This window comes from Gymnogyps californianus, chromosome 1 (genome assembly GCF_018139145.2).
Source record: "Gymnogyps californianus isolate 813 chromosome 1, ASM1813914v2, whole genome shotgun sequence".
Taxonomy (NCBI): domain Eukaryota; kingdom Metazoa; phylum Chordata; class Aves; order Accipitriformes; family Cathartidae; genus Gymnogyps; species Gymnogyps californianus.
Window position 1 is genome coordinate 469415 of NC_059471.1, and position 16429 is coordinate 485843.

The window sequence follows — 16429 nt, forward strand, 5'->3', positions numbered from 1 at the left end:
GTGTTGGCAACTCAAGCTTGCAATGTGCCCCCTCGTTTTCTTGGAGGGGGACCTGATCTTGGAGACAGATTTCCAGTCCTGACCAAAATGCCTCCACTTACAGGGAAGTCACCCTGCTATTCAGATGGGGACCCTGGAAGTGTGCTCATGAAACAGCTAAAAATTAGCTCTGCAATTCGAGGCTCAATCTGTCAAACTTCATGCTCCAGTCATGACCCTTTGCTGCTGTTGCTGCTGCTGCATCTTCAGGCTGGGGATCTCCTCTTTTCCACACACCTCTTCTGGACCATGATTTCTTATACAGGGTAAGGTAAATCTCCTGCACTATCCAGTGCCTTGGTCCAGGGCACGAGGAGCCCAGACTCCCCTCAGTCTGAGAGCACAGCAGCATCACCCCACTTTCCCGTCTACTCTTGCTGTGTCACAGGATGCTTCCAAGCCAGCTGCAGGTTTGTTTCTTCTCATTTTTATGGAGTTTTGGATGCATGTATGTAACTGATTGCTGTAGCCTGAGAGGTCCCCCCTGTGGTTACATACAAGCCAAGGTCACTTGGAAGGAGGGCTCTGCGTTGGATGTGGTTCCTGGGTCTCAGAAGCTAACTGCAAGAGGTGAAAAACAGAGAGGGGACATCAGGCAGCGGGGGATGTTTGACTCCTTTTGCTCTCCAGCCAACAGAGAAGGTAACCAGTAGAGTTGACAAGATACTGCTGTAGCTCTAGCTATGACGGTCTGCTACAAGTTCATAACATCTTTTTTTGTCCTCCTAATATAGAATAGAGTAGAATATTTCAGTTGGAAGGGACCTACAATGATCATCTAGTCCAACTTCTATTCATAGAAGAAAGCCATGCTTCGGGGCACGCAAAGCTTTCTGCATGTCTCATAGAGAAGCCAGATGCTTGAGCTGGGGAGTAGAGGCAGAACAAGGCTTGGAGGAGCCCAGTGCACAGCAAGACCCCACAGAGCTGTAAATGAGGAGCCCCAGCACAGCAGAGGCTTCCAGTCCTGAGCATCGACTCACAGGTAAGCACTTGCATGCCGGGTGGCTGGCAGTACCCTTCCCACTGCAAGGGCAGCTTGGAGACCGGGAATGCCACCAGCTTTATGTGTGGACATTTGTCTGTAGGGCTTCTGGTCAGAGAGATTGCAGGCAGGGCTGGCCTCTGACCAAAGGAGCCCTCTTCTCACAGCCCACATGCAAGGCACAGGGGGAAAATAACTCTCCTGTGAGCCCTCTGCCAGAGGACCTTATCCAGCACCCTGGGCAGTCAGCACAGAGATGCCTGTTGCTCTGCCTGGCTCTGCAGCAAGTGCTGGCCAAAGCAGGGGGGATGAAGGAAGGGTCAGCTGTGCTGGTAGGAAGCTCTGTGGGTGCTGCCGGTGCTCCCCAGGGACTCCAAGGGCTGCTCCGTGCCACTGGACCAATGTGTAAAAGGGAACTTTTCTCACCCAACTGTAGACCTACTGCCAAGATCATAGTCTTTGTTCAAATGCTTAGAGCAAGAAAACTGCAAGAGCTCTTTGGTGCCAATCATTGAACTAAGGTTTTTGTAAAATAGAGATATGACACAGGTACATTTTTCAAATCTCCCATATTTAGTATGCACAGAACTATTTTTATAAGCAGCATACTCTCTCTGAAAACTACGTTACAATACTGCAGCTCACGTGATGCAGAGAAGGAGAACCCCAAAATGAGGTGCTTTATAGATGTCTTCTGTGTATGACCTTACCCTAAGATAACTGAACATCCATCTGCTGGGCCCTCCAGGACCTGAAGTCTGTGGTGTCTGGTCCATGTCCCTATTTGACATCTGTGTTCTTTCAGCTGTGGCTTCACATCTGTCACATTTACATGTGTTTGCTATGTCCTCTTAGACTTGCTACTTTGATTTCTTTGATATTTCTTTTTCACTGCAGGCCATCTCTGGTACATCATGTCTCTCAAGAAGTCTGCCTCCACACCAGTCACATTCATCCTCACGGGCATCTGAGGGCTGGAAACTGTCAGCATCTGGCTCTCTTCTTTTCACCTTCATTTGTGTTGTGTCACTTCTGGGGAACATCACAATCCTGTTTGTTACCAGGACTGATCTGAGCCTCCATGAGCCCATGTACCAATTCCCATCCATGCTGGACACCACCACTTTGGGTTTGTCTACAATGCCAACTGTGATGAGTGTGTTCTGGTTTGATGCCAGGCAGGTTAGTCTTGATATTTGTTTTGCTCAATCTTTTTTAACTCATCCATCCTCATTCTTGGAGTCCTTGGTGCTTCGGGCCATGGCCTTTGATCGCTATGTGGCCATCTGCTACCCACGGAAATACTCCTCCATCCTCACCAGTGCCAGGATAGGCAGGATTGGGCTGGCTGCCCTGTGCAGATGTGCCTTACCAACTGTCACCCCATTTGTGGTATTAAAAGGATTGCCCTTCTGCCAGTCCCATGTGCCCTCCCATGCCTACTGTCTGCATCAGGACCTGATCAAGCTGGTGTGTGCAGACATCACATTCAATAACTGGTATGGCTTTGCTTTAGCCAGTCTCTTTCTGACGTTAGTCCTCATCCTCATCTTCATGTCATATATACTGATTGCTAGGGCCATTCTGAGCATCACATCCCAGAGGGAAACATCTCAAGCTTTGAACAACTGCCTGTCCCATATCCTGGCAGTCCTGATCCTGTACATCCCCACAGCTGGCTTGTCCATGGTTCACCGGTATGGCCAGCATGCTTGCCCTCTCATTCATGTCTTCATGGCCAACATCTCCCTGCTGGTTCCCCCCATGCTGAACCCCATCGTCTACAGCATGAAAACTAAACATTATCTGCAGGGGCATTCTCATGGTCCTCTTGCCCGGGTATCCCTGTATGAGGCAGGGACACGTGAGACCTGGTACGATGTGCCCGTGTGCCATGGGCCAAGTCAACATCTTAAACGCACACATCTTCCCACTGTGCATCCTCTGGGTGAAAATGCTTCCTATGTTAACGATACCCTGTGATTCATTAGGGGCTCTGCTGACGGAGTCCACATGCAAGGATAGCTGACAACGTCTGCTCAAGTGACCACAAAGGCCAGGCAGAGATCAGAGGGGCAGTGACAAGGTGGGGAAAACCAGCTAGGCTCGTTCCTCTACATCTACTGCTCCTAAGACTGTCAGAGGTGAATGGTTCAGCCATTGTCCCTGTTCGGAAACTAGAGCAATTCATCAGAAGACACTCTCTCCAGGACACTACGCAAATTCCTGGATTATTGCCTAAAAGGGTACAGGATTTTTGTGGGGTGCCTGTGGGAGAATTTGAGGATTGAACAAGAGAATTGTGGAACTATACAGGATTTATCACAGGATGTTTAGCGGAAGGGCTGACAGCAGGATTATTGGGAATTATTAAGGAATTATTAAAGGAATGTGTATGTTTGCGGGTGTGTGCAATCCACCAGTGAACTTCTGGCCAAAGCAGGGAGCAGGGAGGGTGAGGGGTCCGGGGTTTGGGGTCTGGGGTCTGGATCAGAGGGACCAGGGGTCTGGGAGACGGGTATAGGAGAGACTGAGGGTTGGGAGCAGCTTCCAGAGAGACCCACTGTAGTGGGGTCCCTGAGCTGCTGACCGTAGAAACAGGTCTGAGCAATTCGTGCTGTCAGTGTGGGTCCACCCCGGTCCACCGTGCTGGGGCACCCTGAACACAGCCACCAAACAGGCTCTGAAAATCCCAGCCTGGAAAATCCCTGAGCCAGCGGTCAGGCTCGAGTTGGGCAGTGTTTTGACAGTGAGCTCAGATGAAAAGGGGAAAAAAAAAAAAAAAAAGCCCTATTTGAGGCAGTAAGACCATGTCTCAGGAGAGCAGCCAGGCAGCAAGTGGGTGTCGGGACGAGGTGGATGATGGGGTCGGGAAAATGGGGGCTGCTTTTGCACACTGACTCCTTTGGAAATGTCAAGATATTCAGGGAAATGCCAGTGCAGCAGAGATGTCAAAGAAAGGTTTGCCAAGGGCGAGGGGAAGACGAAAGGGCAGCGAGCACGTCCACAGCAGTCTGAGCAGTGTGGGTGGGTGTCCCGGGGGGCAGCGCTGCCAGTGCCCCCCGGGCATCCTCCGCTGCGCGGCGGGAGTAGAGTGCGGCAGGCAACATCCCTCTCGCCTCCGACTGCAGATGAGCCCCTGCTTCTCCATCCGCCTGGGAGAGCCCAAGTGCCCTGGGCTGGGGCAGAGCTGGAAAAACCTGGCTCTGCAGGCAATTTTCTGGGGTGTGGAAGGAAAAGATCAGTGAATCCGGCTGTGTTGGAGGTTGTGCTTTGGTTTGTGCAGCTTTCTGAAAGGACGGGATGATCGCTGACCTTGCAGGACAACACATTCTAAGGGTTGGGTATTTTCAGCAATTTCTCCCAGATCTGATTGGTTTTCATTCCGGAAATGGTGGGGTTTAGTGCAGGTGGAAGCTGCATGCACAGTTTGTCTAGGAAAACATGAACAGGCTGAGGAACATTGTGCCCAAGCCGACGGGTTGAAAAGGAGAAGGCAGCCGGTCTGCAAAAGACTGCTGTGACCCAGGTCGTTGGATGAGCAATGTTTTGGGGACATTGTTGGAGCCGAGGATGAGGCCGGCAGCACGGAGGGGAGGATGCACGGAGGGGAGGATGCGCGCAGTCTCGGGCAGGCTGTGCCCTGCAAGTATCACCAGGAGCGGAGCCGCGGTGGCAGCCAGGACTGCGGCGTGCCGGAGCTGGAGGGGATGGAGAGCCGGAGGTGGGCAGCTGCAGGCAGAGAGGGAGAATTTGGTAGCAAGATGAAGAGAACCTGTTTGGTCTCAGCCCTGTCCCAGAATACATTTCTCTCCCCTGTGATATTTGACTTTTGTCCGGGGCTTATGGCTTTGCCCAGACAACAGCTCTATAGGCATGTACAGGAATATTAAATTTCCCATGGTGCCCACGGTAATTATTTCAAGGAAAGAAGCAGTGCCACTGAACAGAACTACAACTTTTAAAAGATCTTTATTCTGTAGGGGTTTTTATTTGCTTTTGTTGTTCATTTGTTTGGGGTTTGTGGTTGAAAGCACTAGACTTCACCAAAGTGGACTTGGTAAAACTGAGACAGCGATATCTCATGAGGAAAATGTCTAGGAGAATATTTTTCACGAAGCTATGCAGTTCATTAAAGATGCAATTAAAAGAGCATTTTTTTCAAACCCCACCAATAGAATGAATAAGCAAGAAGGGCACTAAAAATCATCATGCATAAATCACCACCTTTGCAGTGATCTCTAGCATGAGAAAAAAACATGAGCATTTGAGCTTGGTCAAACCAGTAATGATTTACAGAAAGAAATAGCAAGAGCATATAAAGCAAAAACAGAACGGAAGGGGAAGGCAAAAAGCAATTTGCATTTAGTTAAACACATAGATTAATGTAAGAATTGCTTTGTTATTCAAATGTTAGGGAAGCATACTGAATGCTGAATTATATGAACGTGCATGACGTTTTTTTTTTTTTAATTATAAATTATTTTTCCCTGAAATAGTCTAACATCAGCAGCAAAGTAAGAAATTAGGGGAAACAGGGGAAAAAAAAGTTAAAAAGTTAAGAAAACAGATGGCTTTAAATTACAAGGGCAGTGTAAGGGCAGGGTGACATTCCTCTCAGAGAGGGGGCAGGAGCAGTCCAAAGGTTGTTGGCAGATATCTTTGAGAATGAACAGAAGATAAATGAGAATGAAAACCAGACTGGAAGAAGGTAACCCTAGGGCCTGACTTCAGAAAGGTGGAAAAGGGTAAAGAAGCGATAAGGAATTAGAAATCAGTCGGATTAACATTTATGTCCTGAAAAATACTGAAACAGACAAACCAAATATTGATGGAGCACACAGGGCATATCAAGAAAATAAGCAGCAGTGACCATAAATGTCTTAGGAACAAATTGTGACAAAGCAATCTAATTTTTCCTTTAGATGCGGTAACATGCCTTGCTGACAGGGAAGAAACAGAAAATTAAATCTGCCTTGATCGTCATTATGCTTTTGACACATTTCACATAACATATTCAGAAACAAGAAAGGGGAGAATGATCTAAATGAAACTACCACAAAGTGAAGGCAAAACTCATTGGAAAAAAGACTTTTTCAAAGAAAAGTTATCAATTATTCATTGTCAAAGATGAAGCAAACAGGGATTTGAAGGAAGCTATCTTGTCTCTGCAGTTATTCGCTATTTTCATTAATGAGCTTTTAAGGAAATAGCAGTTTCTTTGGGTCTGAATGTAGCCGTTGTCATGTCATTTTGGGTATGTAGCTCTGATCTTGTTTAAAAGATCTGGCCTTTAATCAGTGTATTCCATGTGAATGTACCAGACTGACGTCATCTTTATTATTCTGCCTGACTATTTAAAATTTTTGGTGTAACTCCAGCATCCTTCTGGTGATTGGATAGGGAGACTGCTTATTAATTCATCAGTGAGAACAAGGCGGAAGGACTGAAAGTACAACGGGGAGAAGGCTGACATTCAGAACTGTCCTGACACGCTGGATGAGAAACTAGAAAAGCAATTCACACTGTTGGGCTGGTGGGAATGGGAGGATTTATGTCAGTAAACACTAGTATCAAACTGGTTAGTCTGGCAGTCATATTGATCTATAGGCTTTTTTATATTATTTTTTCAAAATAGAAATAGAGTAAGCAGCACCTCTACAACAAAGCTTTGGGAAGTACCAGAGATGACAAGGCAAACATTAGTCAACAATGTCACGGTTTGCTAAAATAAAGAAGAAAATAAAACCTGAAGTGAAGAATATGTCAGAAAGTATGAGTAGGAGTGTTGTGCCCAGCACACGGGGAGGAACCTTTCCGTTTTTCTCAGCACCAAACCCACAGGTGGGGGCACCTTCTCTAAAGGAGCACAAAGACCTATTAGCAAAAGGAGAGCAAGAAAATAATTAAAAGTCCACAGAATATGAAGCATGAGGTCTCCTTTCAGGCATGAGATTTTTTGAAGAGGAATGGAGGTGCCATCCAGGAATGTTAGAACAGATTTACTAAATACCCTTCTGGGTTGGTTTGGGTAAGCTGTTGTCTTTTAGGGTGGCAGATGGACTACACGATCTCTTGAGGTTCCTTCTATTCCTACTTTTCATGTTTCCATCAAAAATTTCACATTAGATATATATTTTCTACCGCTGTCCTATGCAACTCATTTGTTGTATGTGTATTTTGATATTCCTTATCTACATATAGGATAGCATCTTCCACCTAGTGATACGCTGATCTTCACTAAGCAGTGACATGGGGGTTTGAACTCCTTGGTATTATTTCAGTAATAATAAATACTTGGGTCTTGGTAGAGACCCACCATCACTCTTGGCCTTCCTGTGTTTTCGTCAGCAAATTGCATAGGCAGATTGGATTTCTCAGCTATTAAACATAAAGGTGTATTTGTTTGTTTTTCTTTAACAGCCTGGGTTTAAGCCAGACTTTGTGCCCCGTGAGTCTCTCATCCAGGCTCAGTCTGAGGACCTGACTGACTTTGAGCAGAAATGTTATTACGGTAATACTGTGTGTTATTACTGGATGCACACAGAGTTTCCCATCAGAAACCCTCATGCAGACAAGGTTTCCCCTTCTGACCCTTCTCTGTGTGAAGCCATGAGGACCCCTAAAACACAAATGATAAAGCAGAGAGGGGTAATAGCTAAGTGTGATCAGAGGCTGTTATTTACATCAGCACATTTTATAGAAAGAAGGCTCTTCTGCAAGCTTCGTCTTCCAACTACATCCTTTGGGCTAATAAAAGAAATTCTCTCTCTTCTGAAACAAAAGGCAGGGTCAGGCAGCTAACATCTGATAAAACCTCATTTTTCAGAAAAATGCGTCATTAATGGTTGTTGTTTGCTGGAGGTAAAAACAGCCCAGCATTAAAGCGATTAGCTGTTCAAAAAATTATACATCACCATTTTCTAATTCTGAATCCATTGCTCCCAATAGCAAAACTGTGTCCTTCTGATGAATGAAGATGAAATAATTACTGATGTGGAAGCTACCCTTTTCTAATGGGTGAGTCACCTTGATCTGATGACTGTCAGTGTCAGGGGCACTGCAGAGGTCAGCAATAAATGTCATTGGGGCCCCATAAGGGTTTATTTCCCAGAATTTGGGGTAATTATGAGATAAGTTGGATAATAAAATCATGCTGACCACTTGTACACAGATTATCCATCAGCCCGATATAACATTGCACCTGGAAGGAGAGGCAAAAATAGCAGTTAAGCATTGAATTTGAAAGTGGTCAAAAGCAGGTTTTCTATACCCAAGGAAGAGCTTCAGAAAACTTACCCCACTATCTTAGACATGATCTTACTATCCAATATCTCTTCTGTTTTCTCATTAGATTGGTTTGCTTCAGCACTGCCTGTTTCTTGACAGATATAATGCATAGCCGGGGAACTTCTCCCTTGGTTTGGTTCTGTCAACCTGGACTAGCAGCCCCCAGTCTGGCTGTCAGAGCAAATTACACCAAGCACTCGGGTTATTGACTATGACCCAAATCTTAGTATCCCATATGCAAAAAAAATGGCATTCATTGCTCCAGGAGGAGCAATACGCTCTGTGACTTACACGATTCAGTTTGGGTCACAGAACAACCTTGGAGGGTATGAATACCAGCCCAGCAAAAGTGAAGGTCTGGATTTCCAAAATGGGAATGCAGTTAAAAAGAAAAGCCTGGGAATGATGTAAATGTGCCCCGTTTCTGAGATTCTTCCCTTGTGCCATGTGCCATCTGGGATTTTCCTGGAGGTTTCCCTAGTCCTGGATGCTGAGAGTCCATCTCCACTGTGCTCTGCTTCCCAGCTTCTGCTTTTTAGAGTGGCTCTTCTCTTGGGTTATACTGGGGACTTACTTACTTACTTATCCAGTCACAGCTGAATGCACCTTGGGCAGGTTGTAAAAGTCACCAATTTGAACAAACAGGCTGAAAACAGGAACAAACACATTCATGGTGCATAGTTCCACCGTCTGTTAACTGTGCTTGGGATGAAAGAGCCAGCTTGTGAGGCTTCTGCATCATAGTGTGGCAGGTGCTGTACTCTCATTTTCCTGTCAATAACTTACGCTAGAAATAACAAACAGAGCACAAAATGGAAAAAAAGGTTTTGGGAAAAACTCACTTGTTCAGGGCCAAATGCCATAAGCCTCTAAAAGATGTCCATCTAGTTGCATGTAGTCACCTTTGTTATCCAGTGGAGAGTCAGACACTGCCAGGAGCTTACCTGGTCCATGTTCTGCATCTTAGGATGGGACAAACAATCCCTCAGCAATGCTTATTTCTCCCCCATAACTATAAAGGAGGCAGTTAGCCCCATGCCAGAAGAGTGATGTGGTTGATGCTGTGTTTGTCATAAAGAGATGTCATCCATGCTAAAAGAATGCATATAAGATGCTAATATCCTTCCTGCCTTGGTGAGATGATAACAGTTTAAGGTGAAAAAGTTCCTAAACATAATAGCTACCTGTCCTGGTTTCGGCTGGGACAGAGTTAATTTTCTTCTTAGTAGCTGGTACAGTGCTGTGTTTTGGATTTAGTGTGAGAATGATGTTGATAACACTCTGATGTTTCAGTTGTTGCTAAGTAGCGCTTATCTTCAGCCAAGGACTTTTCAGTTTCCCATGCTCTGCCAGCAAGCAGGTGTGCAAGGAGCTGGGAGGGAGCATGGCCGGGGCAGCTGACCCCAACTAGCCAAAGGGGTATTCCATACCATGGAACGTCATGCCCAGTATATAAACTGGGGGGAGTTGGCCGGGCGGCGCAGATCGTGGCTCGGGAACTAACTGGGCATCGGTCAGCGGGTGGTGAGCAATTGCATTGTGCATCACTGGTGGTTTTTGTTTGGTTGGTTGGTTGGTTGGTTTTTTTTTTCCCCTTCCTCCCCCCCCGCTTTTTTTTGTTATATTCCTTTTCATTACTATTATTATTATTATATTTCATTATTACTATTGTTAGTATTATATTTTACTTTAGTTATTAAACTGTTCTTATCTCAACCCACGAGTTTTACTTTTTTTTCCTTTGCTTTCCTCCTCCTCACCCCACTGGGAGGGGGAAGGGGGAAGCAGCTGCGTGGTGCTTAGTTGCTGGCTGGGGTTAAACCACAACACTACCCAAAAGAGCAACTCTGGACCAAGGCATCCAGGTCCCAAACTGCCCCATCTCTGCCCAAAAGCAGAGGCTGCAGCAGGCACAGACCTACCTGGCATCTCACCTGCTCGATGTACTTCGAATGCTCAAAGGGGTGCTCGGCAGGGGCCCCATTCTGGCCACTGGCAGCCTCAAAGCCACCCTGTCTACCTCTGCTCCTTCGGCTTGAAGATGTGTCTGTCACCTGTGTCTGTGTGTCCGTGCCTGCACAGGCACTCCGGACCAGCCGAGACTGTCCGTGAAGCCTGGAAAACACCTTGGCTCAGCCGAAATCCCTGGCATCTGGGGAGCTGAGCTGCTGTCCAGGCAGTAATGCCTGTGCAAATCTCCACCAGATCTCCAGCTGCAGCTTAGGCACCCGGGGCACTTTTCGGGCACCACAGGTGGGTTTCTGTAATCTGCAGGCATATCTACACCCAGTGACAGGGACCCCAAGGAGGCTCAGCACCTCCTCCAGCATCCAGCCAGTCCTCAGCCTCCTCCTGTGTACCTGACGCTCAGGGCAGCCTGGGGAAACGAAGGGAAGGTCTGCACAGCCGCTTGCAGGACACAACGTGAGCAGAGACGAGCTCCTTGCTCCGTGCTGTGCCGCGGATGTCGTGCAAGCACGTGCGCAGGACACCAGCGACACAGGACACGTGCCCTGCGAGGAGGGAGGTCTGCAGGTGTGTTTACAGCACTGGCGTGGCTGTCGCTGCAGCCTAGCACAGGCACGGCTGAACAGCCTTCCAGCTAGCATTCGGCATTTCATGACAGCACGGAGTTCACTGCAGGCAGAGAGTGTCTCCCGAGAAGCTGGGAGCACTCAGGCAGTCAGCTCCGGTGAGCTATGTTTTGTCAAGGCTAGACTTGCCGTAGTACCCAAGCTGTCTGATTTCTTCCATCTGTGCTGTGCAGAAGTTGCTCTCAGGCAGAAAGACACATGAACCAAGGATGAGAGGGCTCAGGGGAATGGAAATCTGATTTTTTCATCTAGTTTCAGTCATAAGGTTCACTCATTGCTCCGCACAAGGGACAAGATGTTTTTTCATGCAATGCATCACGCTAAACCCAACTACTTCTCTCATTCACATTGCTGCGACTCCCAAACCCCAGCAGCCACATCAATTTCACTCTGTATTTATACCCATGCTGCGGAGATCAGCACAACAGCTCACTACCTTCTGTGCAGAGTTCAAAAGCGACCCCACCGGGGAGGGATTTTTCTGGGTGAGTTTGCTTTCCACCCATTTCCAGCATAATGAAAGAGTCCCAGGGTGGAGGTCAAAAAGCAGTTTTCTTCAGAGTCCACGTAAGCAGTTGCACGTTCTGCAGTGGTGATATTTAACCACTGGAAGAAGTTAGTGGAAACATTAGGAACATGCTGAATTCTCCAGCTTTTGAGTTTTTTAGAATTTGACTGAATAACTTTTTGGAAGATGCTTTGGAGAAAAACAAGCTGCTGGGTTCAACACAGTGTATGTTAATGGTCAGAGAGAGCATATGGGGTAATGACCAGTGTAGAAAAGTTTCTCGTATATACAAAATGTAGTTTCTGCCTGTTTCCCTATATGACTGTAAGCCAAGGTCCACTGAAAAAGAATATTGAAAGTGTGTTTGGGTGGGAGCCCAGGTCTTACTTATGGCTTTTAACAACAAAGGGAATGCTCAAGGAAATATTTCAGGAATAGTACGTTAAGGGTATGTTACCAGTATGTTAAGGAGTAGCATTTTAAGTATTCTCAGTGATTTCTCCCAGATCTGATTGATTTTCATCCCAGAAATGGTCGGGTTTAGTGCAGGTGGAAGCTGCACGCACAGGCTGTCCAGGAAAATGTGAACAGGGTGAGGAACATTGTGCCCAAACCGATGGGTTGAAAAGGAGAAGGCAGCCGGTCTGCAAAAGGCTGCTGTGACCCAGGTCGTTGGATGAGCAATGTTTTGGGGATGTTGTTGGAGCCGAGGATAAGACTGGCAGCACGGAGGGGATGATGTACATGAAACAGCATATGCTCTCAATATGCTCGGACAGAAAACAGTGCGCTTGCGGGACCCTTGCTCTGACCCATAACTCACGTTCCATGGTCCTATGCAGCCTTCAGCCCATAGACTTTATTGCCCAGCAGCAGGGCATCACTGCTGCCTGTGGGTGCCGGTCACTTGCTGAACAGGTCTTGGGTGCCACCGAGCTGCGACCGCTGCCGTCGGACTGCTGTACACCACTGCCGAAACACAGGGCAGGACGGATCCTGCAGTCGGCTCCGGTGTTTGGCCCCTGTGTGGCTGCAGTCAGTCCCTTTTGTACCCCATCCCCTCGATTTCCCCCCACCTCTGTCCTCCCCAACTCCCCTTTCCCACCTTTGACCCTTCCCCTGAGGGTTCCTTTATCAGTTTTGTATAGTCCCACAGGACCCTCAGATATCCCTAATCCTCACATCCATCATTTCCCCCTTCTTATCAGCTACAAAGGCCAGACTGACCCTTTCCAAAGCTGAGCTTCGAGTTTCTTAATGGCCTGTCAATTAGTGGCTGAAGAGTTTTAGTCTTTGCTATCGTCTCCATTATCTATCAATCAGGTTTGTTCCTCTGTGTGTTTTGTGTCTTTGCCTGTTACTTACTCTTCCCTTTGAGCTGCAAAGCTCATGATCTGACAACCTCAATGAAGCAGATGCTCTCACCTTCCACATACCCTCGCGGGGACCAGAAGGATTTTGGGAAGAGGCAACAAAAACAACGAAAGGCCTAAAATAATTTCCATGCAAGGAAGAGCTGGGTGAACCAGGACTCTCCAGTCTGGAAGAGGGATGACTGAAGGGTTGGGGAAGGGCTCTGTAAAATCTTGAGTGACTTGAAGAGGACGTTCAGGTGTAATTACTCACTGCCTCTTTTAATACAAGAACTAAGATGCATTCAATAAAATAGCAGGTGGCAAATTTAAAACCAACTACAGGAGGTGTTTTTCACTCAACAGGATTAAGCTTTGGAACATTTTGTCAGAGTGAACTGCAGAAGCCAAAAGTCTGCAGGGACTCAACCGAGCGGTAAGACAAATCCACAGGAAAAAAAAATCCATTAAAGAATATTCAACACAAAACACTGCTCTTTGTTCAGGAAGTGCCGGAGTCTCGGATCGATAGAGGTTAGCAGAGAAATGATCCCCCTGTGCTTGCCATGCGCTTATTCCTTTCCTGAACGCTGCCCGGGTCACAGCATCGGCCAGCCGGACCTTCAAGCTGCCCCCAACAAGCACAGAGCTTCCTCAGGGGCTGTTCACCTCCCCAAGGAGCAGCAGACCATTCTGCAACCGCACCACCTCCCGTCCCAAACCAAGGACAGTGAGAGAAGCTGCCTGGAGCCTGGAGAGGGGTCCAGCCCCATGGAGCATCACTGAGTGGGTGGCAAGGAGACAGGACATCGGGCAGGGATTGTCCATGGAGTTTGAAAGGTGGGAGTCCTTCGCTGTCATCTCATCCTGGACAGCCATGGTGAAACAACTTCTTAGCTGTTGCATCGTCCCACCTTACAGGGAGGAGTTTTGCACCAGGAGCTGCTGGTCCGTGGTGATCGCAGTGCCAGAAGGCACTCAGACCCTGTAAAGCATCATTTAAAATGCTATTTATTAGAGCTAACACTATACAGAAAGGGAGGACAGTATAGATAATCTTACGTCCTTCCGGATGCTGGGAACCCCAAGTTGCGCTGGCATGCAGCTGACTTGCAGGTGATCAAAGCAGTTAAATACACCAGTCTCATCTGGCCACAACACAGGAATGAACTTTAAATGCCATGAAAATCCAAGAACAGGCGGGACTAGTCATAGCTCTGCCCACACCAGACTTCAGCTCCCGACCCTCAGCAGGTCGTGAGCCTGCTGCTTGGCATCACCCAGCAGACCGCAGCAATCCTTTCGTGCGTGCACAGGCAAAGCCAGGGCTCAAGAGACTTACTTAGACCCAACGCTGCCTTGAGTTTCCTGAGTGCAACACAGAGAAGGAGGTTTCTCTGGCGCGTGTCTGTACAGCTCCTTGCACAAGGGGGACTTGACCCCCAACGCTTGTGAACTGAAGGCAGATTTGACTCTGATTCCCTATTGTTTCTGTCTGTTCCCCCGAGCCCCTTTATTCAAGGTCCCTGGGGGGGTTCTGAGACCTCATAAGCGGCTGTTTGTGGACTCAGTGAGTCTGGCTCAGGCTTTCTCACCACAGTCAAAACTGAGCCTCAGCCGCAGCAGAATTTGGTAAGTTTCCAAAATGCAAGGGGCAGGAACATTGCCGTGAGGTTTCGCACCTCAGACGGCACTTGCAGAGCCTGATCTTGATGCTTAGAGATTTCGCTATATGGTACTCCAGGGCAAAGTAAGGAAATAGTGTTTAATCCCTTCTCGCTGTTCTAATTAATATGTTAATTCATGTGGGGGTTTTTTCCTAGTTACAGGAGAGTTAGAAAATATTAGATCTAGAAAGGATCACTGTGATGATTTGTTCTGACATCCTGCATCACACTTCCAGAAGAATTTCATAACCAATTTACTCATTAAACCCATCAGATGGGCTTCAGGCAAAGCATGCATCTCAGAAGAATTTCTGTTCTTAACTTTAGGGTTCCAAGAGACGAAGAATTTGTCATGTGTCCTTTTTTATTTTCAGATTTGCAAACTAGCAGTGTCTCATTTCATCCAATTTCTGTGTAATTTCAATTTCCAGTCACTGGGTCACGTTGTGCTTGCAGGTTATATTGAAGAGTCATCACTGTCAACCACGCACCAACTGGTGGACAATTTTTAGATCAATTCAGCTTTTCTTTTGCCCATCACATAGTCTAAACTAAATAAGTCCTTCAGTAAGAGACTTGTTTCCCCAGAAAATAAGAAAAAAGTCTCTCCTTTGATATAACTCCACACGGTTTGATCTTATATAATGCTTATTGTCAGCGCTCTTCCTGAAGTTTCTGGACCTCCATTTCCCTGGAAAGATCTCTTATTTGTAGCAGCGACTCTGTTGTCGTGCAGGGATTCAAGGTTTTTCCATTCAGGAAAGATGAAGCAGCAAGCATTGTGTCTCTGGTTCCCTGTCTCACACACAAGCACCAGCTGCCTTGTCTAGGCTATTCCGCATGTCTTATGTGGGGGACTCTGCATTGCCACAAGATTTATTCCTGCAGATCTCTTTCTCTGAAAGCTCCTTCTCTCTGCTGATACATCAGGTGAAATTTGCATTAAATTTATATTTTAATTTTTTTCAAGACATTATACGTTGCTTATTTATTGGATGAACAATTACAGGTTTTGTTGGATAACAAGTCATATTTACCATGAAAAAAATTAAAACATCCTCAGTACTGTAATCCACCTCCCCTCCATCCCTTTCACTTGCATTTACATTGTGTCCCTCGTGGGGAACTGCACAATCCTCTCTGTCATCGGGAGCGATCTGAGCCTTCATGAGCCCATATACCAATTCATATCCATGCTGGCCATCACTGATTTGGGTTTGTCTCTCTCTACAACGCCAACTGTGATGAGTGTTTTCTGGGTCAACTACAGGGAAATCAGTTTTGGAGCCTGTTTTGCTCGGCTTTATTTTGTTCATTCCTTCTCCTTCATGCAGTCCTCAGTGCTTCTGGCCATGGCCTTTCATGGCTATGTGGCCATCTGCTACCCACTGAGATACTCCTCCATCCTCACCAGTGCCAGGATAGCCAAGATCGGGCCGGCTGCTCTGTGCAGATGCCTCTTAGGAGTGCTGCCATCGCTCTTCTTGCTGAGAAGGTTGCCCTTCTGCCAGTCCCCATGTGCTCTCCCACACCTTCTGCCTGCATCAGGACATGATCAAGCTGGTGTGTGCAGACATCACATTCAACAGCATGTACGGGTTAGCTGTGGTCATCCTCATAGTGGTACTAGATCCATTGCTCATTGTTTTGTCATATATTATGATATGTAAGACAATCGTGAGCATCGCATCCCAGAGGGAGCGTCTCAAGGATTTGAACAACTGCCTGTCCCATATGCTGGACGTCCTGATCCTGTACATCCCCACGGTTGGCTTGTCCATGGTTCACTGTTTCAGCAAGCATGCTTCCCCTCTCGTTCACATCCTCCTGGCCAACAGTTCCCTGCTGGTTCCCCCCATGCTGAACCCCATCATCTGCAGCATAAAAAACAAACAGATCTGCAGGGGCATCCTCAAGGTCCTCATGCTAAGGAAGAGCTTCTCCCCATGGCACCACAGCACATAAAGTACGTTTGCTAGCTGCTCACCATAAAC

At 47.1% G+C, this 16429-nt stretch overlaps 1 protein-coding gene and 1 pseudogene across 1 annotated transcript; both read left to right on the forward strand.

The window, feature by feature from the left end:
• Positions 1–1938: 1938 nt before the first annotated feature.
• Positions 1939–3007, forward strand: LOC127025609 (olfactory receptor 51Q1-like; annotated as a pseudogene).
• Positions 3008–11213: 8206 nt separating this feature from the next.
• LOC127025661 (olfactory receptor 51Q1-like) lies at positions 11214–16400 on the forward strand. The gene is given in 3 exon segments (XM_050910736.1): positions 11214–11323; positions 15538–15949; positions 15951–16400. Coding segments are annotated over 3 exon segments (972 nt in total).
• The last annotated feature ends 29 nt before the right edge of the window (positions 16401–16429 follow it).